At 36.8% G+C, this 20,477-nt stretch overlaps 7 protein-coding genes across 15 annotated transcripts; 4 read left to right on the forward strand and 3 right to left on the reverse strand.

Annotated features, from left to right (window-relative positions):
- The first annotated feature begins 99 nt into the window (after window positions 1-99).
- LOC100119480 (CCAAT/enhancer-binding protein zeta) lies at window positions 100-3,933 on the forward strand. Its single transcript, XM_001603201.6, has 5 exons — window positions 100-290; window positions 577-1,707; window positions 1,782-2,367; window positions 2,452-2,901; window positions 3,005-3,933. The coding sequence occupies exons 2-5, from the start codon at window positions 577-579 to the stop codon at window positions 3,550-3,552; spliced, it is 2,715 nt and encodes a 904-aa protein (XP_001603251.1). The 5' UTR covers window positions 100-290; the 3' UTR covers window positions 3,553-3,933.
- LOC100113560 (chromobox protein homolog 1) lies at window positions 3,918-6,352 on the reverse strand. 2 transcript variants are annotated; one of them, XM_001603242.6, is made up of 4 exons: window positions 6,039-6,352; window positions 5,424-5,554; window positions 4,979-5,213; window positions 3,918-4,820 (listed from the first exon to the last, which is right to left on the reverse strand). In XM_001603242.6, exons 2-4 carry the CDS (start codon window positions 5,517-5,519, stop codon window positions 4,594-4,596), a joined length of 558 nt encoding a protein of 185 aa, XP_001603292.1. In that variant the 5' UTR covers window positions 5,520-5,554; window positions 6,039-6,352; the 3' UTR covers window positions 3,918-4,593. The 2 variants fall into 2 exon arrangements, with proteins under 2 accessions (XP_001603292.1, XP_003423893.1); XM_003423845.5 differs by lacking the exon at window positions 6,039-6,352 and adding an exon at window positions 5,743-5,909.
- Window positions 6,353-7,535: 1,183 nt separating this feature from the next.
- LOC100680145 (sepiapterin reductase) lies at window positions 7,536-9,385 on the forward strand. 3 transcript variants are annotated; one of them, XM_031933673.2, is made up of 4 exons: window positions 7,536-7,901; window positions 7,997-8,232; window positions 8,648-8,955; window positions 9,035-9,385. In XM_031933673.2, exons 2-4 carry the CDS (start codon window positions 8,001-8,003, stop codon window positions 9,278-9,280), a joined length of 786 nt encoding a protein of 261 aa, XP_031789533.1. In that variant the 5' UTR covers window positions 7,536-7,901; window positions 7,997-8,000; the 3' UTR covers window positions 9,281-9,385. The 3 variants fall into 3 exon arrangements, with proteins under 3 accessions (XP_031789533.1, XP_031789534.1, XP_016836639.1); XM_031933674.2 differs by having other exon boundaries at window positions 7,536-7,693; XM_016981150.2 differs by having other exon boundaries at window positions 7,539-7,704.
- A 78-nt stretch (window positions 9,386-9,463) lies between these two features.
- Window positions 9,464-11,975, forward strand: LOC100119578 (sepiapterin reductase). Of its 2 annotated transcripts, none has more exons than XM_003423846.4 (5): window positions 9,464-9,827; window positions 10,337-10,515; window positions 10,605-11,004; window positions 11,089-11,399; window positions 11,662-11,975. In XM_003423846.4, exons 3-5 carry the CDS (start codon window positions 10,770-10,772, stop codon window positions 11,902-11,904), a joined length of 789 nt encoding a protein of 262 aa, XP_003423894.1. In that variant the 5' UTR covers window positions 9,464-9,827; window positions 10,337-10,515; window positions 10,605-10,769; the 3' UTR covers window positions 11,905-11,975. The 2 variants fall into 2 exon arrangements, with proteins under 2 accessions (XP_003423894.1, XP_032455227.1); XM_032599336.1 differs by lacking the exon at window positions 9,464-9,827 and adding an exon at window positions 9,846-9,896.
- Window positions 11,439-17,753, reverse strand: LOC100119658 (proton-coupled folate transporter-like). Of its 2 annotated transcripts, none has more exons than XM_031933660.1 (6): window positions 17,644-17,753; window positions 13,906-14,166; window positions 13,487-13,836; window positions 13,125-13,404; window positions 12,869-13,051; window positions 11,439-12,789 (listed from the first exon to the last, which is right to left on the reverse strand). In XM_031933660.1, the coding sequence occupies exons 2-6, from the start codon at window positions 14,156-14,158 to the stop codon at window positions 12,563-12,565; spliced, it is 1,293 nt and encodes a 430-aa protein (XP_031789520.1). In that variant the 5' UTR covers window positions 14,159-14,166; window positions 17,644-17,753; the 3' UTR covers window positions 11,439-12,562. The 2 variants fall into 2 exon arrangements, with proteins under 2 accessions (XP_031789520.1, XP_031789519.1); XM_031933659.2 differs by lacking the exon at window positions 17,644-17,753 and adding an exon at window positions 14,603-15,206.
- Window positions 15,226-17,249, forward strand: LOC100119693 (NADH-cytochrome b5 reductase-like). 4 transcript variants are annotated; one of them, XM_001603373.6, is made up of 5 exons: window positions 15,226-15,409; window positions 16,077-16,351; window positions 16,440-16,665; window positions 16,749-16,957; window positions 17,027-17,249. In XM_001603373.6, the coding sequence occupies exons 2-5, from the start codon at window positions 16,087-16,089 to the stop codon at window positions 17,212-17,214; spliced, it is 888 nt and encodes a 295-aa protein (XP_001603423.1). In that variant the 5' UTR covers window positions 15,226-15,409; window positions 16,077-16,086; the 3' UTR covers window positions 17,215-17,249. The 4 variants fall into 4 exon arrangements, with proteins under 4 accessions (XP_001603423.1, XP_031789531.1, XP_016842523.1 ...); XM_031933671.2 differs by having other exon boundaries at window positions 15,298-15,409; window positions 16,067-16,351; XM_016987034.3 differs by lacking the exon at window positions 15,226-15,409 and adding an exon at window positions 15,436-15,536.
- On the reverse strand, window positions 16,702-20,365 carry LOC100119721 (proton-coupled folate transporter). The gene is made up of 6 exons (XM_031933661.2): window positions 19,686-20,365; window positions 19,227-19,490; window positions 18,806-19,155; window positions 18,458-18,734; window positions 18,031-18,213; window positions 16,702-17,914 (listed from the first exon to the last, which is right to left on the reverse strand). Exons 1-6 carry the CDS (start codon window positions 19,768-19,770, stop codon window positions 17,694-17,696), a joined length of 1,380 nt encoding a protein of 459 aa, XP_031789521.1. The 5' UTR covers window positions 19,771-20,365; the 3' UTR covers window positions 16,702-17,693.
- Window positions 20,366-20,477: the final 112 nt, after the last annotated feature.

A 20,477-nucleotide genomic window follows, 5' to 3' on the forward strand; every position in this document is an offset into this window, starting at 1 on the left:
TAGATAAATATGGTATACATTAATAAAAAAAAAATTCAACAAAGATGGAGCTACTAGTCAATTCCCAATATTCCTACGCATGTTTCCGCGCGACCACGTGATGATATATATATTTCCCATTTCTGCTTGACAAAAACTATCCAACATGTTATTTTCAATTATCAAGTAAAATAACTTGATAATGATAATTACAAGTGAAATATTTTCTAATTAGTTTAATATTGTATAAAACTTGTTTATTCAACTTAATACATCAAGTTCGGGATTTTTAATCGAGGAAATTCGAAGCGGTAAGTAACTAACCTAAGCAAGCATTTTAGTTAAATATTTATTATTTTACACGTTCATTGTATAAGAACAGTTATTATCGTAATCAAAATATATAGAATTAACAAATACTGATATAATTTTTGTATATTAAAGATATTTACTTTTTTGAGAAGTAAACAAATTTGATTTACTACGTTTACATTTGAATCATTTGTGTTATTGCTTCAAATTATTTTATAAAAATATGCTTTGATATTCAAGTTTATTGTTCAACATTGTATTAAACTTAATGAACAAACATTACAGATGAGGAAAGGACTTGATGACGGCATGTCTGCCGTTGTTAAAAAATGGTATGAGGAGTATCCAAAGGCAGAAGGACCAAGCAAACATGGCAAAAGTGAAATGGAAGTAATAGAATTGAAGTCTGAAGCAAAGAAATGTCTTGATTCAGAAAGTAATGCTTATCACCTCAGGCAGTCAAAATCTAGGAGCTCTGATTATTCTTGGCTGAAAACTGCTATATCAAAGGGTACGCTAGATGATAGGGTAGCTGCTGGTATAGTTTTGGTCCAGAATAGTCCAAAACACAACCTAAATCACCTCACCACATTGGTATCTCAAGTTAAGGTTGCCAAACATAATCAATGTGGTATGGTTATCACTGCTATAAGAGATTTATTTTTGAACGATCTCCTTCACCCAGAATACAAACTTTTGAAGTTTGAAGAGCAGAATCTCGATCAATTGGACAGTTTTAATCAAACTTTTAAACCAGATGATGATTTCAATGCACAGAAAAGGCCAACTTTGTCGAGGAACAAATTGTTGGCTATCTGGTATTTTGAAGATCAGTTGAAAGAGACTTATGAGCGCTTTGTTACTGCACTGTCAACTATAGCTAACGACACTGTAGATACCAACCGTGAAAAAGCTGTAGCAGTAATAAATGACTTGCTTATGGGCAATGCTGAACAAGAGCACAAACTTCTTGATTTTCTTGTTAATAAAATTGGTGATCCTGGCAGCAAAGTAGCTTCAAAGGCTGTTTTCTCACTTACTAAACTTTTGCACGAACATCCCAATATGAAAATAATTGTTTTAAAAGAAGTGGAGAAATTATTGTTCAGAACAAATATTGCTCAGAGAGCCCAGTACTTTGCCATATGCTTATTAACCCAGTTTGTTCTGTCAAAGGAAGATACTCAAGTTGCCACAACTCTCATTGATGTATATTTTGCATTCTTCAAAGCATGTTTGAAAAAAGGAGAACCAGACAGTAGAATGATGGCTGCAATATTGACCGGTGTGAATAGAGCTTATCCCTTTTCAGATATAAGTTCAATCAAATTAAATGAGCATATAGACTCTGTATATAAAGTTGTACATATTGGATCTTTCAATGTCTCTCTGAATGCTCTCAGCTTATTGTTTCAAGTAAGTACCAATGAACACTCTTTAAATTCCAAAGCAATTTTTACTGATTTCTAATTGTATTTAATCATTTTCAGGTCGTTGGTAAGGATCCCAAGCAATCGAATAGATTTTACTCCGCTTTTTACCGCAAACTGTTTGATCCGCGAATTGGGACTGCAAACAAAAGGGCAATTTTCTTGAACTTGCTGTATAGAGTTTTACGCAACGACCAAAGTATACTGCGAACGCACGCTTTTATAAAGAGGATTCTACAAGTCTGCTGTTATTACCCTGCTAATATGGCTTGTGCCACGTTGTATGTTATATCTCAAGTACTACAATCCAAAAAGCTTACCAACAAAGCTTTGACCCGATTTGCTCCAAATGTCATGGATGATCAAGTGGTTGAAAGTGTTCAGCAGAAAGATAAGCCCAAAAAGAAAGAAAGCACAATGGTACTGTCTAATGTTGTGGTTGATCATCCCGAAGATAAAAGTAAAGACGCAGGGGAAACTGATGAAGTAGTTGAGGTGAAAAATGAATTTAAAGCAACCTTCTATGATCCTTTTCACCGCAACCCGTTGCACTCTGGAGCAAATCTGAGCTTCTACTCTGAATTGGCAGCTCTTGTAAGGCATTTCCATCCCAGTGTTTCTTTATTCGCTCATAATATTATACAAGGTTTGCTTTTTTTATCTTTTATAACATAAATAATCACTTTAAAGATGTCCAAGATAACAGAAAAAATGAAATTTTCTTGAACAGGAAAACCCATTGATTATACTGGAGACCCCCTTGAAGACTTGAGTCTAATTCGTTTCCTGGATCGTTATGTCTTCAAAAATCCAAAGAAACTCGAAAGTAAACGTGTCATTAAGAAGAACGATCCACTAGCTCAGAGAGCCGCTTACACTCCAAAAGGAATTCGCTCAATCCCAGTCGACAGTTCAGCGTATCTTAATGAAAGGGAAGAAAGAATACCTGTTGATGAGCTCTTCCTCTACAAATACTTAACTAAGCGTAAGGAAGTCAGAGGTGTCAAAGATGCTGACGATGCAGATGACGAAGACGATAACGAAAGTGTCAATAGTGAAGATTTCAACGCGATGATGGACCAGTTGAGTAAGGGTAAAGACTTGGAGGATATTGAAGAATTGGACATAGCAGGTGATTTTAGTGCTGCGTCGAAGAAGGCCAAGAAAGGCAAATCGGAAGGTAAATATAAACTTTTTCTGTCTTGGACAGATTCAATTATATGTTCACTATCGTTTACTAGAATATTATTTTAATCAATGAACTTTTATCTCTTTTCTAATAGACGACCAAGACGACCTCGGAGAGGAAGATGAAGATGCGGATGATGAAGACGATGACATTTCTGACGTTGGTGAAGATAGTGAAATGGAAGCAGGTGAGCTTGACGGAGAAGGTGATGACGAAGAGTTCGAAGATTTGGATGACATGGACTTGGACGATCTCGACGATGATCTGAGCGATATGGAATTCAACGACGACGATGACGATGAAGAACTCGAAAGTAACTCATCCAAGAAACGCAAACACAGTAAACCAGGTGGCGGCAAAGCCAAAAAGAGCAAAGGCATTGACGAAAATACATTTGTGTCTGCGGAAGAATTTGCTGAAATGCTGGAGAAACAGGGACAAAACAAATTCAAACACGGAGCGAGTCGCAATATGAGTGATCGTGACGGCGCGAACGCGAAACAATTAGATTGGGAGACCGAGCGCAATCAACGAATCTCCGGTTTCCGAGGTGGAAAGAAAGGCAAGAAGCCGTTTAACAAGAACTTTAAGAATAAAAAGAACTTCTCGAAACACCAGAAACCGATGAAGCGACGAAAGTAATTAATTTTGTACAGTTTATAAAGATTTTTTTTTAATAAATAAATATATATATATATATATAATATAATTTGACAAACAAGTTGATTATTTTATTGGAATAAATTCCTGTAGACAAATAAGCCAAATCTGTTTTACTTTTTTTATTTATTTATTTTATTTCTAATCATTCTATAAAAAAAATAGGAGATTTGTGTAGAAATATTAAATTTATATTCATACAATCAAAAATTTTTTGATCATTTTCTTTTTTAAAAAAAGGTTATAATTATAAGATATACAACGTTAGAACGGAAACACTAGAATAAAGCCAAAGCTGAAAAAAAATCTGAACTAAAGTTGTCTTGAACGAAAAAAAAAATAAACGGTTTTAGGGCGACGAGACACTTTAATAGTATATATGTACTACTGTTCATTTTACAGTGCAGTGCATTATATAATCGAACCTTAAATAGTGGAGCGAACAATGTTTATCTACACTTTTTTTGCTGCAACATTGCTGGCAGTTACACATATTCTTTCACAGAGTTTCATCGCAGTCATAACTTACAAAATTAAAATACTTTTATGCACCAGAAATATTTGTCCCGTAAATGAAAAAAGTTTCACTTGCAGATCACATGTTCATTCTTCCAAGTACCCTTGTGCATCTTCGACAATTACTTCAAAAACTACATTATACATTAAATGTTGCATTACATTAAAATATTACCACCAAATTACCTATTTACCTAACATAACTAAAAATGCCATACATTCAAACACTTGATGTGTATGTAAACATGCTTTCACATCCGAAAAATTCTCAACAAAAAAGCTTGCGTTATCATAACTCAAGTGACACTGAAGTTATGTTTTGTATAAGTAGGTTAGCATAATTTTTTTCGTTTTTCTCAGACCGTTTATTAAAAAAATATTGGGTCAGTGGCACAGCAAGTTATGTTATGTTAATAGTAGAAGGGAAAAAAATATGTACGCGAAAATACAATTTTAAACGTGACATAATGTGAAAAAGACTGTGTAGTTATGTCGAAGGACACGAGGCTACTCTGGATCTGGTTTGTGACCGCCTTCATCGTCGTGAACGGGGTTGTGCCACGTTAATCTTTCCTCATAAAATCTTATGACTATTTGCGGACACTTCTCGTTGGCAATTCGAGCTGGCACGAGGTCCGCGTCGTCAGTTCCCTTCCACTTCATCAGGAACATGAGTTCTCCACTGGAGTCAGTCGCACCTATGATGCGCTCTGGATCCAAATTCCTGTCAAAGCCTGAAAATCGCAAAAGCATTGTGGTGTTAAAATAAACTTCATTAACTATTTTCCAAATAAAATCTAGTCTTATGTGCAGTCACGATCAAGCCAATGCTTTCTCTCTCAAAGCCAGTATGATCAACAGTTTGTTGGTGCATCGGCATCCAAATATTTACCTTCAGCTTTCTTCTCTTCTGTTGCCTTTTTCTTGGACTGGGTAGGAGTGGGCGTGCTGGAGCTCTTCCTCTTTTTCTGTTCCTTCTCTTCGGTTCTCTTGCTGGCAGCAGCAGCCTCTTTCTTCTTCCTTGCCTCCTCGAACTGGGCGATCAGGTCTGGACAATCGAGGTTTTCCTCGGGCTCCCAAGTGTTCTCCTCGTTGGAGTAACCCTTCCACTTGAGGAAGTACTCAACCTGCAAATCCACACAAGAATCAGTCACACTTCTCATTGAACAGTCAGCCTCGGAAAACTGAAGTTTCAGCTTGCGATGTTAATCGCTCAAAGGAAGCCGACTCAAAGGCCCCCTTCCCGCCCGACTAATTCAATGAACAAGCAATACGCAAACGTCAAAGCGATGCACACGACTATATTGAAAGCGCTGAGAGTGTAATTAATACATTACCTTGCCCTTGACGACTCTCCTGTCCAACACCTTCTCCACCGAGTATTCCTCCTCCGTTTCTCCCTCGGTCGACGGCGAATCTTTGCTTTTGCTCATGATGCTCAGATGCTCAGATCCTCAAGAAGCGAAAACTGCAACACGAGAGTGGCGGTGAAAAAAGCCGTTAGAAAACAAAGAAGCAAATTTATCGAGGCGGCGGCGACGGCGGCGTCTCCGGCCTCATGGACGGCGCGGCGGCGTGGGGAACAAAAAGGAAGAGGAGCCGCTTGCGAGCGGGAAAACGCCGCGTGACCACCGACGAACAAATGCACACACTCACACACAACAGCCGAACTCCAAGCGTATAGAAGCGGAACACGAGCAAGCCAAGAAGAAGGAGAAGCTTGTGCGAGCACTTGCGAGACAAACGAATTTACAAGACTGACGCCGTCGTGCACGCTTGCCCAGCTATACGGCCCGGCCGGCGCGTGCTTTCAATAGGGAGAGGTAAAATGGCGGCAAAGCCGCTCGCGCCGCCGGCTTCTCTCTCGCTCGGTCCGTAATCCTTGTCGTCGGTAAGGGAAAACTCGTCGGCGAGAAGAATCGATTCGCCAGGTTGCTTTTAGAGACACTCACCTCCACGTAAGCTAGTACTGCTGCTGGAGATACGTTGCGGGCTTATCTCCTCTGCGTTGTCGCCTAGACTTTTATCGCGTAATTCAGCTGCATCCAAATCAGCGAGTAAGCGAGCGAGAGAGAGAGAGAGAGAGGTAGGAGAAGACCTTCCAGTCAGCTCGGACGCGAGAGACACAATGCGCGCGCGTCGCTGCTGAAAAATACTGCCCGCGCGCGCCGGTCGCTCGAAAATTTCGCTCTAAATGCAGTGTTGCCATACGCCAGCGCCGCCGCTTCTACCCCCACCACCTCTTTCCTCCCTTTTCGATTGGACTAGTATAGATGCGGCTCTCCCCTGACTGTTCGCCTCATGTATGCAGAAATGTATGTGTAGCTAGCGGGGCTAATGGGCCTCGTCAGCCTCGTGTACGTGTTGTATACATATAGGTATACGCTCCTACGACGAATATGTATATAGCGTGGACCTTTTTTACTTCGACCTTCCATTGTTTCCGATACCCAGCGAGTATACCTACCGTCCGCGCGGGGAGAGCTGTCCGACTCCCGCGTCTTGTACTCTTCGGGGAAAAAAATTTTATATTGCATAGGGGGTCGGAATAGTTTAACGCAGCGTCCCATATGAATGTCAACGGAATTTCAATTTTAACGGAAAAACTCTCGAGGCGAGTCGCTTTCGCAACCACGAATGAGAGGACCGTTGATTTACATATATATACACAGATGAGATGCGGCGATGATTACATATATTGCTTTCCATGTGTGCGCGCGCGTTTTTTGTGTTATTTCCGCTCGGTATGCGCGCGCACGCGACGAAATTATTATTATGCCGCGAAAAGTACAGTAGAGACTTATGCGGACAGTTGCGGAGTTGGAGAGAGAAGGAGCGTTTTCTTTTTGCTTGCGCGCGGATATGGCTATATACTTATAATGTATATATGTATATATACGGGTGATGCTACGAGCGCGCGGGAGGAGGATACACTTGCTCTTATTGTTTGGGGGGGTCGTTAATAAGGCGAAGGATACAACCGGAGAGAGATATTGATCGGGTTGTTTGGGAGATATGTCATATACGATTTTCAGGAGGGTGCGGGAATTGCGTTTTGCGGTGTGGATGCAAATGTTTCGCCAATTTTCTTTTTAACGTTTTCTTTTTTTTCGGTGGAATTGAAAATAACCGAATAATATGGATATGTTGTATTTTATCTCAAATCGACACAATTGTACGCATACGGGAGAAATTTAAATAAATCGATCGAAAAATTGGCGTTTATCGATGTATAGTCCACTGAACATTATCTGGAGCCAAACTACACACGTGCGGGGCCCAGTATCAGCAAAATGCACACATGCGGCGGTATACACACATGCGATAAATGCTTTCAATAATAAACCCTATTTACTTTGTACAAATATAACGATCCTAGGGATAACTTTTTATATTACACTCCGGTGAAAAAAAAAAAACGTTGTATTGATGTTGACATGCTGAAAGAACGTACTTTTTCATTCTTCTATTTTATCTCGTCGGTCACGTGATTATCAGTTCGTTACATATGCTGCTCTCACTTTCGACTCTCGATCGACGAGTTGGTTGAGTTGATTCGCTTGCCTAACGTGCGCTAATTACTCGGACACTGCTGATCAGGTCGGAGGTGAATAACCCGTACGTTGTTATTTTCTTATTTGACAATATTAAACTCGGTTTACTTACTGTAGTAGTTGTGTAAAACGACGTTTTTATGAAAATTGAACGGCTATACACTATAAACTCACACAACGCACGTAAAGTCAACATATTGTCTAGAGTGCGTTATCTACTTTAGCTAATGTACACAACAAATCAATCACTTCCCAAGCAATGTATGATCGGCCTTTATATATACACTCTTTGACATAAAGCTTCGTAACATTAGATCGTACCGAAATATCGATTTTTTTTTTCAAAAAAATTTTAGAAATATGACAAACATATTCACGGGAAAGGTTTTCCTCCTGGTGACCGGTGCGAGTCGCGGAATCGGAAAACAGATCGCCCAGACATTTGGAGCACTTCTGGAGGGCAAATCGCACGTCCTACTTCTATCCAGGAATTCGGAGCTGCTGAAGAAAAGCGTCGATGACATGCCCGAGGGAGTTGTTGCGTCATACAAGAGCATCGATTTCAGTCAAACCTCTACTCGTGAATTGAAAGGTTTGTATTTACTATATTTCATAAAGTGGTAAAGTTGAAAAAAAAAACATTGTTTTTTCACAACTATTACTGCATGTTATACGATCATAGCTTTAAACTCGTTCAGCGTATATAAAATAAGTGCAGCATCAGAGTGCGAATTTCATTCGCATGCAGCAGCTCATCTTCAGTTATTAAGAATGTAATTTCACTCTATCACAGCAAGATCAAATGAGATAAATGGAGCATAACAAGAGCGTCGGCCTTCATAGGTAACGTGGCGCTCTTCTCGCCACCGGCGCAGGAAATTCGCACTCTTCACTCGATCGTCTCTATATATAATTGACATTAAAATTGTCTTCGCGATAGTTTGCCCATCTCGAAGCGCCAAATTTCATCCGATCGCATAAATATAAGATTAATTCATATTTCCCAGATGTCCTACTGGATTCCCTGAAGAATGAGAAGCCGGAGAGCTTCGAAAGGGCCATCGTGGTGCACAGCGCGGCTATGGCCAATTTCAACCAACTGACGAACGAGATGACCGACTTGGACGAGTGGCACAAGTCCTTCAATCTGAACATGTTCTCGCCGGCAGTACTCAACGGGATCTTCATGGACGTTTTCAAGAATCAGGCCACCAAGAAGTACGTCGTCAACATCAGCTCGTACTGGGGACTGAAGCCTGACGTCTACGTTGGCTCTTACTGCGCTGCCAAGGCTGCAAAGGACATGTTCTTCAAAGTTCGTAGTACTTATACGAGATATTTTAATTATATCATTGAGCTCGATTTTTGCAATGACAAATTCGTTGGTCTGTTAGGTGTTCGCTCTGGAAAATCCCGACGTCCAAGTGCTGAACTACTTGCCGGGATTTGTTGGGACGGACATGTTCCACGACGTGTTGAAAGTGAGCAAGAACGAGGAGCTGAAAAAGAAGATTAGTCAAATGGTGGCGGACAAATCGTTCGTTACTCCGGAGCAGACTGTCCAGTACCTCGTCGAGGTGCTGAAGAAACAAGAGTACAAATCTGGTGATCATGTTGACTACTATAATAAGAAGAATTAGATATAAGTTTATAGATATCGTTTATACTATATTATGTAAAAGTGATTGAAAAAAACTTGATCTCGTCAAGAATACAAATTGGTAAAGGCCAAAGAAACATTCAAATCTCCCGCCACATCACTCCCCCACTCTACATCAATATATATATATATATATATATATATAGTATATATATATTGACACTTGCGTGTCCTCGAGAGCCGACGACGCAGTCTCTCGCAAAAAGAAAACATCGAGCATCTCATCTGTCGCTTGCGCGCAATAAAAAAATTATCATTCCTCGCTCACCGGCTCGCAAGTATATAGAAAGCAAGTACTTAGGTAATCCGAGATTGCGGGGGAAACATGAAGACTAGCGCTGCCGATCCGTGGTCGAGCGTTGACTCGTGTGGGAACGGCGACGCTGGCAATAGCGACTTATCCGAGGCTAGTTCGTCAGCAGCCACTGTACAAAAGAGCTTCGAGGACTCGTTCGTTGATTCTTCTGCGGCAGCCAGTGAGGATCTGCAAAAACTGCCCGATTCCGAGCAGTACTTGGCTCGACTTCGTGAGTGTTTTTTTTTTTTCGTTTATGGTTTTGATGAGACGTGATTCCAGAGTTTGGATTAGAAGAGATGTATGTCATGATGTAGTGATTTGTTTTTATATGTAGATTTGAAGGGAGTAGCCTGGTTTTTGATCATATAGTGGGCGTGTAACATGTTGTATCTGATATCTTGGTGGATATTATGAAATCGTATTGAATTTTTTTTTCAATTCTGTGGTTCAATTCAAAATTTTACTTTCTTTTTAATGATGAGAGTGAAAAGGTTTTCTCAAAGAATTCCCTGAAAGTTCTAATAATAAAACAACTATATGAGAGTTTACATGAAAATGTAAATAGTAACTATAGTCTTTGAGCTTGTTGCATGCAACACACATAAGTTGTATGTAATTTATTCAAAGGATCTTGGAAACATTGAATCTGGAATTCAAGCTGGCATTGAACTCGATTGATTCAGTATTACTAGGTTGGTACAGCAAGTTTATAATAGCGGTTAAACATATTTATTCCAGAGTCAAGACTAAAAGCTATACAAGGTGGAACTTCTAAGCGTGACCTTATAAATTCACTATCAGAAGCAAAGGAAGATTGCATCGCCAGATTAATCACTGCTGGTCAAAATCTAGAGACTGCAGAAGAAAGAGAACTTGCTGCTAATCCTGTTATTAGGCATATTGCTCCGCATTTGCAAGTAAGATACTCTGATATTTTTTGTGGGATTTCTTTTTTTTAATACTGACAATATTGGTACTTTATTAAACTATGATAATGTCTTTACAGGCTCTTACTGCAAATGAACTAGTACATTTGCTGAAAGCTGATGTACTTCAAAAAGTTGTAGACGAACAGAACAATCAGTCTGAAAACGAAGACACTGAAAGCAAATCAACAGACAGTCAACCAGACATTCAAAATCAAGATTGTAACGGCTTGTAATTCATCAAAATGACTGACAAAATATTTTCGGGAAAAGTCTTTCTGCTAGTAACTGGAGCTAGCCAAGGCATTGGTAGAAAAATTGCTGAAATCCTTGGTTCATCCCTACAGCAGGGCTCACAGGTTTTGTTATTAGCTAGAAACACTGAAAATCTGAAAGGAACTGCAGACAAATTACCAAAGCACGTAATTGTAAAATATGAAAGTGTTGACTTGAGTAAAGCTACAGCAGATGAACTTAAAGGTAATTTTAAAAATAAACATACATGATAATTATTAAGTGCTTTGAAAATTAATTAATCTGTTTGTAAATAATTTAATTTTTTAGATATTATCATTAAATCTATCGGTGTAAATGGAACAAGCCAATTTGATGAAGCGGTAGTTGTACATAATGTAGGATCAGTTGGAGATGTATCACAACCCACAGTTAATATGATTGACTTTGACATTTGGAGAAAATATTATGATTTAAATGTATTTTCCCCAGCTGTTTTGAATGGTGTTTTTATGGAATTATTTAAGGATCCAAGTATTAAGAAGCACGTGATAAATATTACTTCTTTGTGTGGAATTCAGGCAATGAAATCTATTGGATATTATTGTACTGGAAAAGCAGCAAGGGAGATGTTTTTCAAGGTGGGTTGTACTTACTTAAACAAAGTTTTTATAATGAAATATTATTTAGTATATTTTTATTAATTCTTGTGTCTTATAAAAATAAGTTTAACAATTATAGCAAAAATTGTAACCTACCAACAATATGTTATGTAAATTTTTATAAATTTATACCAGTACCAAACATTTTATTGCTTTGAAAGCAGTTATTTTTAGTATTAATAACACGTTTTAACTGCTTTTATTGCCTCTGAAACGTACTAATTTTGCTTCGTGTTCATAGGTCTTTGCAGAAGAAAACCCTAATGTTAATGTCTTAAATTATTCACCTGGACCAGTGGAGACAGAAATGTTACAAACAATATCTAACAACGTTGGTGATAAAGAAGTTAAGGCTAGTTTTCAGGATATGAGACAAAACAAAAAGGCTTTGACTACAGATCAAACGGTAACGCGTCTCTCTGAAGTTCTTTCTAAAAGAAAGTATAAATCAGGCGATCATGTAGATTATTACGACAATCTGTAAAAATTTTAATTTGTAATTAACGCATTCCAAAATTTATATCTCAATAAATCATCTTTTGCGCTTTGCATACATTTTAGTGTACTTAATATATTTAAAGATCAGCACCAAATTTCCAGAATCACAGTTATATATAATTTTAGATTTGTCTTTATCACAGACTTGGTAAATACAAATAGTACTTTTTGTACTTGCGACATATTTATACCCACGTATGACCCTGGAACCCGAGGGTCGACGTCGTCATTTTGAGATATTATACACACAAGGGTGTAAACTTTGCGATGCCCGAAGTGTGAACGTTTTTTCCGATGCTGAATGGCATGAAATCAGTATACAAGACGTTAAAAGCGTATATTACGCCATCAGCATCGAAAACCATCTATTCAACGTTACATAACTAGATTTACGCTCAACATTATTTTATTTCCTGTTAATTAAGTTAATAACTTAGTCAAAATATTATAATCTAAAATTATGCGCGATTATACTATACTATTATGCTATAAATAAAAACTTAAACGAAACGCAAACTTGTGAAAGAAAAATCTACAAATGATATGTATTATTCTTGATATAAAATTTTAGTAAATTATAGTATTGCAATTTTGAAATAATAAAATAATTACTAATAATTAAAGTATTATAATTTTAGTACTTATTAATTTATGTCTGCTTCAAAAGGTGTGTACTGGGACTCTTTAAGTCTTCTCCATCTTCTATCAATAATAACTGCAAGTATTATAATAAATACTGGTAATGCCGCAGATAAAAACCAAACTGGACATGGATAGTATTTCAATGTATGTGTATAAACGTATATGTATAGTGGAGTCGTTGCAAATGGTATTGTCATTTCCATTGTTGTTATCAGTGAAAATGTTTTACCTTAATTTAAAAATATCATTTTTGAATCATCGTAAGTTAAAATTGAACATTTAAAAAAGTAATCTTCAGCAATATTTACCTAAATCTTGTGGTGGAACTGACTTGGATACAATTGATCTAATTACTGGAGTAGCAGATGAAGAAAACATTCCAATACTCGCAGAGAAATACATGTGCCATGGTTTATAAACAAAAGCTTTAGCGAGTCCAGTAACACTTGTTGATAGACATGATAAGATAATAATCACAGTCTCAGGGAGTTCTGAAAACGTTATAAATTAATTTTGACTAGTAATAGAATCAAAAGAATAAATTGAATTAGTTTAATCAATTACTTAAGAGTGATCCAACAACTCTGATAATTAGTAGCATTCCACCTATAGACATAACCATCTGGGCTGCAGAATATGCAGAATATTGTGAAACATTCCACCCTAATTTTGAGCTTACAAAATAGAATCCAACTGCTCCATTTCCTTCCAATATAACAACATGCAAAGCAATAGCTAAAATACAGCTCCATACCAAACATCTGTCAAAACCCTCTCTCTTTTTAGTAACAGCACAAAATAGCTCTTTCACCAAAGTCTTGTCAAAAACGCTTTTTAATGTTTGCTGAAAAACAGAGTTCACGAGTTATTAAATAAAATTATAAAATTAAATTAGCAGCATTTTTTCAATAAAACGTTTTACTTACTGGACTGTCAGATTGAACTGTTTCCTTTACAAAGAAGATAGAATGCAATACAGCAATCAAGCATGTTATTCCGGATATGCAGAAAACTGCAGCATATCCAAAGTGGCTGAATACAGCAGGCCCCACAAACAATCCCAAAAGCATTCCAATAAGTATCATTGTTTGGATGCATGCCAAGTGCCAAGCTCTGTTCTGATTGTCTGTTATATCAGTGATGTAGCAGAAAAATGTCAATAATATTGCTGGAAATCCACCCAGCAGTGATGAAGGTATAGAGGATAGCAGGAACCAATAAGGGTTGGCATTGAAATTGCTCAGAATCGCCAATGAGAAGTAACTGAGCAAAAAACCTGAAAAAGAATAATTTTAATATCATCGTACATTTATTTCAAATTTTAAATTGGATAAAAACATTTTACCAGTGAATGGGATAACTAGTAGTGGCTTCCTTCCATTTTTGTCACTCCAAGGACCAAGAAAGAGTGACATGATTGTTGGGAATATTGTGTCAATACATGACTTGAAGATCAGAACAATAGTTGTGTGTGGCTGGACTAATTTTTCGATATCCTTAGCCCTATCACTACTGCTGTTGGTGTGTAAAATGTCACAATCACTGATATTTAATGCTGCCGTTGATTTGCATGTCTGATAAACAAACAAGTCTGACATGACATTGTCTGCAAAGAAAAAAAATATTAACAAAATGAAAAATGTTTGGATTGTAATCATTAATTTGAATATTTTTTTATCATAAAATTATATGTATCAAATGCTTGTATATAAAAAATGGCGAAATGCTCAAGTTATTAGTATCTCAAAATTATATGCAAATAATTAACTACGATTGGACATTCTAACATTTATATAATTTCTGACTGACTGTTCAGAGTGCTTGGGTGTAGAAGAAAATGTAGTACACGAAATGACAATATTAAACATGCATTACTTTGCAGAAATATGTGGAAAATACGGGTAAATAGTTTACCGCAATTCAATTGCAATTAGCACACTTACACTTGCTAGAATAATTGTTTCACCAACATGCTTTGTGTGCTGGTATTTTTCCACGTTTCAACGAAAATAATTAAAACAAAACTGTATAGGTATACAAACCGGACACAGAGAAGGCAAACAGTAGGGCAAATGCCAAAGGCTCCATTGCTGCAAAGCGTCTCCATCCTGTGATAGTATCAGCCATTGTCGAAGGTAAGGCACAAAGGAACCGCCACTATTTCATCTGCCAGTTCTCCATGAAAATAATCCTCAACAATCCGGATCCGCCAGTGTTAAAAAGCAAAATGTTCACCAGCTGCGAGAAAATCATCGGGACAGCGGCAGCTATAATTATCAGTCGCTGCGCATTTTCGATACCGATAAAAAAAAACACACGCGATCAGAGTTTATACACGCACGAATGCGACGTCCTGTCGCGCGATCGTCAGACAGCCTTACGCGGCGCTTTGGAACTGAGAAATAATTTTCTGGCCATAATTGCAGCGCCGGAGGCGGCTTTGTTCGCTTGAGGCTCTTGCGTCATCGAGAATTTGCGAATGTTTCACTTTTTTGTTTATTTGTCTTGCGATCGTAATGAATACTCACGTGTAGCCGCGATTAGATAGCCGATTTTACTTATAAGTTTACACTTTTCCTTTCGGATGCGCGCTACACTGACATCAGACAGACAGACCAGCTGTTTTATAGTACTATATACATGACTGTGTGAATATAGATATAGATATACTTATAAGCGGGCATCAGAAGCATCAGATCAAGCCATAATAAAAACAGAACGGCGCGTGCAACACTGTCTGCTATTCTACTAAGTAATGCTGTGCTTTGCAGAACAGTCTAAACGTTGTCATGTTACTACAGCAGAAACGCTACTGGATAATCGTAAATAATAACATACACGTGATATAAGTATGTGTAATTTTTTTGTGAAAAGTCTAGTCGTAGTAGGTTATACAGTGGAATTCAAAGAATTTTGAAGCGGGCATGTGTATCACTGTTAGATTAAAATCTAGCATAGATTAAATTATTGTTGATGGTATAAGACTATAAGATCTTTAATAACTCTAGTCATACAGATTTTTAATTGAAATGGTACAGTAAATATAAGGCCTTTTTGGTAGTATTAACAGAATAAAAAAATTAATTAATCTCTATGCTATAAGAAATATAGATTGTATAAGTGCTGTGTCATGAGTAAAATTTATCACACATTAGTTTGACTCAGTTTCAACAATGATGCATTTAAATGTTCAAGTGAATTTCCATTGAAAGAAAATTTCTTAAGATAAATTTGTATATACTTTCCAAAAAGTGTACAATTGATGAACAAAATTACATGCAAAATTTTATCAAGATTTCTTTTTCTTATGTAATTTTCGTAAAACTTTGTAATTGATAATTAGTTACATCATTTTTTTATAGACATATAATTAATGCTAGCCTGATCTTGGAGTAAAATCTACAGATCAACTTACAGATGTTGTTTTTAATGCTAATATAGTTTCGTTAGCTAAAATTCTGTAAAATGTTGATAGATAAGATTTTTTATTTTAAAATTAATTTGAGACTTTTTTAGCTCTCAAATTATGACTTCATCAAATGACACAGAGACAGACAATGATCGTCCCCCAACACCAACAGAAGAGGATTGTTGTAGAAATGCTTGTAACCCATGCATTTTTGATGTTCATAAGAAATTATTGAAAGAATGGGAAAACAAAAAACTTAAAAAATTAAAAGAAATTCCTCATAAGAATCTTCTACATCTTACTCAGTATAGTAAATTCATTATCAGGGATATAGCAGAGTCATCAGAAGACAGTATTTTTATCTCCCTGCATTGTGTATCTGGTATAATTACTGTTTTATCTTATCACGAGAAAATCTATGGTATTGAAAATTGCTTATCATCAATCAGTTTTACTCTAATTCTTTTTAGAAAGCAAAGATAGTGTTCTTTTTTTAAATCCTGGGCAACATGTCATATTAAAATTATCATCTGCATCAAAACCATACACTCCTATAGCTTGGACTCAAAAAAGTTTGAAGTTACTGATCAAATTATACCCCAGTGGTAAGGCTAGTGGTTGTATAAGACAGCTAAAGAAAGATGATCAAGTCTTTATCAGAGGACCATATGGAGACTTTGAATACCAGCCAAACAGGTATCTTTTTTGTTTAACAAGTATGCAAATCATGTGTAAAATTTTAAAATATTACAAATTGCTTTATTGCATAAAATTTTCAGTTACAAAAATATCATCATGTTGAGCATTGGCTCTGGAATTGCCGCTATCTATCCAATAGCTGTCTCTATAGTAGAGAACGAATTAGAAGATACAAAAATCAACATGATTTCGGGATTCCACTCCTTCTCTCATGTGCCATTGAAAAATGAACTTAGGCGTTTGTCAGATTATTGGAATTTTGAGTGTACACTATGCTTGTGCCATAAAAGTAATTTTTAAGAATTTTTAGATCACTTTTAAAATTATACATACGAAAATTTAATGTTAATTCTTTTAGGTACTGCAAACATTACGGGTGTAAATGTTGTAAATAGCCGGATTAACAAAGACTTAATTGATAAAATATTCAGCACTTATACCCCTGAATCATCTCTTGTATTAATTTGTGGAACTCCAGAATTTAATGAGAATTTGGAGCGAATCGTAAAAGAGAAAGAATTTCCGCATTGCCATGTATTTCGGTGACACTTTAATAAATATTTATCATTTTTATTATTCAATTTTGCTGATTTTAATTATTCATTGTTGAGTTGAGAAAATGGCTTTCTTGTAACTTTCGAAAATAATGTAAGTTATTTAAAACACGATATTTAAATTATTTGTTATGTTGAACTTTATGCATTGATAATTTATAATTTACGCGATTTTTATAGGTGGACAATGATTATTGTATAATGTTGTTTACATAAATGCATTTACGTTTTGTATTATATGCTAGTAGCTTATTGTTGCACAAATCTCTTTAATTCACAATACTTTCAACATAACTTGATTAAAATCTATTCAAATAAAATCTCTTTTCAAAAAATAAAACATGCACGCGTCTATACAGTCAGATCAGGATCTCCTGATATGTTTTATTCTTAAAATACTGATTACTGGTTTGCGTTTTACCTGTAATTGCTTATCAGTCAATCGTTTATCGTAGGAATCAGGATACAAGGTTATTCATCCGTCTCGCGGGTTAATCTCTTAATTCTCAGTCTTCTCCACCGGTAATGAACAATGATTGCAAGTATTATATTGACCCAAGTCAATACTGCTGGTAAAAACCATACTGGACAAGGATACGTCTTTATGAAGTTTGTGTGCAACAGGACAAACAGTGGAGTAGTGATGAAGGGTCCTATTTTTTCCACCGTCGTTGTTATTGCAAAAGCTTTACCTATTTGTGTAAGAAAAAAGTATTTAGCAAAAGTAACATTTTTACATTCGCGTGATCTTTACGAGCTTGAAAAGTATTCTACTATACGTTAGAATTATTTTAAAAATTCAACTAACCAACATCATGTTTGGCGATAGTTTTCGAGATGATACTTCGAACCAGGGAGGCAGGAGCCAAGCTGAAAATTCCGATCCCTGTAGCCAGATACATGTGCCAAGATTGCCGTGCGAAAGCTTTCGCCAGCGCGTTTCCATTATTTGATAGACTCGCAATGATAATGCTCACGGTTTCCGGAAGTTCTGAAAATTATTGAAATTGTTCAACTATAACTGCTTTAAAATTGAAATTAAAATGAGCATTCTACGCAGATATGTACATAAACAGTGCGTGTAAGAAGAATATTCGTATGAATGTGAAAAATACATACAGCCGATTTCGCAATCGGTAATTCATTTAACTTCAATACTTTCACATTGCCTTTAAAAAATCATAAGAGTTATCTTAAATAAAACTGACGTTTATAATTAGGACTTATATACTTACTTAAATACGGTGCGATAATTTTGATGAGTAACATCATTCCAATCATATTAACAGACAGATGTACGACCGAATAAGTCGAAAAGTCCATGATACTCCATCCGAATCTTTTCGTGAAGAGATAAACAATAGTCGCCGTTCCTTGCATCATGTCGTCGTGGAAAGCGATCATCAGAAGACAGCACAAGAATATGCCCCTGTCGAAACCACTGCGCTTTTTAGTGGCAGTCACAAATAAATCCTTGATCTGCGTGAGTTCGAAGACGCTTTTTACAGATCTCTGCACAATCGAAATAATAATATCAGATTCGTTGCTCAATCTATTAATCAATAAAATCTAGAAACACTTACCCCCAGACCGGTATAGATGGTCTCCCTCAGAAAAAAGTACGAATACGCAAACCCTAACGCGCAGCTAACAGCCGATGCAGCAAAAACCACGCAATAGCCAAATTCCTTGAACAGCACAGGACTGACGAGATATCCAACTAGCTGTCCTCCGAAGAGGACGAAGTCCAGGAATCCCAGACGCCACGATCGGTTCTGACTATCGGTCACGTCGGTGATGTAACAGAAACAGGTCAGCAAAATCGTAGGGAAGCCGCCCATGAGAGACGAGATGAGACATGGTATGAGAAACCAGTAGGTATCGATTTCAAAGCTGCTCTGAATGGCGAACAGAGAATAGTAGATTATAGAACCTGAAAATCGTTATTTTAATTAGAAATATAGACATAATGATATACTTTGTCTGAGTTATATCTGTACTTACCTATGAATGGAAACGTGAGGAGCGGTTTTCGACCATTGGTATCGCTCCACGGCCCAAGAAACAGAATAAGAATCGTCGGAAATAAAGTTTCTATTGACGATTTCAAAACCAAAAGCGTAGCCGTGTGAGGCTGGACGATTTCCTGCAGAGCTTTCGCCGCGTCGCTGCTGCTGTTCTCGTAAAGGATGGTACAGTTGTTTTTCTCATCTCCTTGCATTATTTTTCTGCACGTCTTGAATACTATCATGTCCGTAATGACGCTGTCTGAAAAAAAAAATGATGATCTTTTGTCAGAAATATTATATACCTGGTGTCAAGTGACACTTCAAAAAAACGCAAACGAAATAAAATTTGAATGGCACTAAGTATCGCAAGACGGAATGTCGATGCACGTAATTTACTTATAAAATACAGATATTAAATAAATATTGAATAAATAGACGATCAAATTACACTTACCAGAAATACTGAACGAGAACATGATGAAAAACGTTACCGGCTCAATAAAGGTCAATCGCCTCCACGAGGGAATAGGTGGATCCATTTTTCGTGTTATTTGTTGGACGATGTCTAAGTTTTCAAAGCACCAACTCAATGAAATCCTGATAAAAACTCGAGATCGGCTAGAGTGAAATGCGGGAACTCCAACTTGATACTGACAAGTTAAGCACGCTTTGTCTATGTTGATAAAATAACGATGATTCAAGCGTGCATTACTGTTTCCTTTTCGTCGACACTTCTCGGTAAAGTTATCAATTATGGGAGTAAAATAGAAAACTCGATTTTTCTATGAAATCTGTGGATGTTATGACAAATTTGTTACACACGTATAGATGAAACGTCATACTTTAGCGAGGCTTTTCCGAATGCCGAGTCCAGTCGCTCGCTTGACTCGCGCGCTAAGTGTGTTTATAAAAGATAACGTTCCGAGGTCTAATATTTGTAAATAATGTTCGAATCGATGAAGCTAGATAATTGATTATCGTTGCTTTTCTAATAGTTACGTTTTGCCTATTGTCATACAATTTTTTTTAAATGTCGATAAAGCCTCATATGCTTGTGTGTGTGTGTGTCACTTTTTATTTAATCAATCCACACGACTTTTGCAATACCATTGCCAACTTATCTCAAATATTTGTATGTGTTGTCGTGGCATCCTACTGTACATTCTACTAACGTTAAATTAATTTCTTAAGTTGGTAAGCGTTTGTGCAACTCGCGGAACATTTTAAAAGGTATATTTAAAATTTT

This window comes from Nasonia vitripennis, chromosome 1, assembly GCF_009193385.2.
Source record: "Nasonia vitripennis strain AsymCx chromosome 1, Nvit_psr_1.1, whole genome shotgun sequence".
NCBI classification, from domain to species: domain Eukaryota; kingdom Metazoa; phylum Arthropoda; class Insecta; order Hymenoptera; family Pteromalidae; genus Nasonia; species Nasonia vitripennis.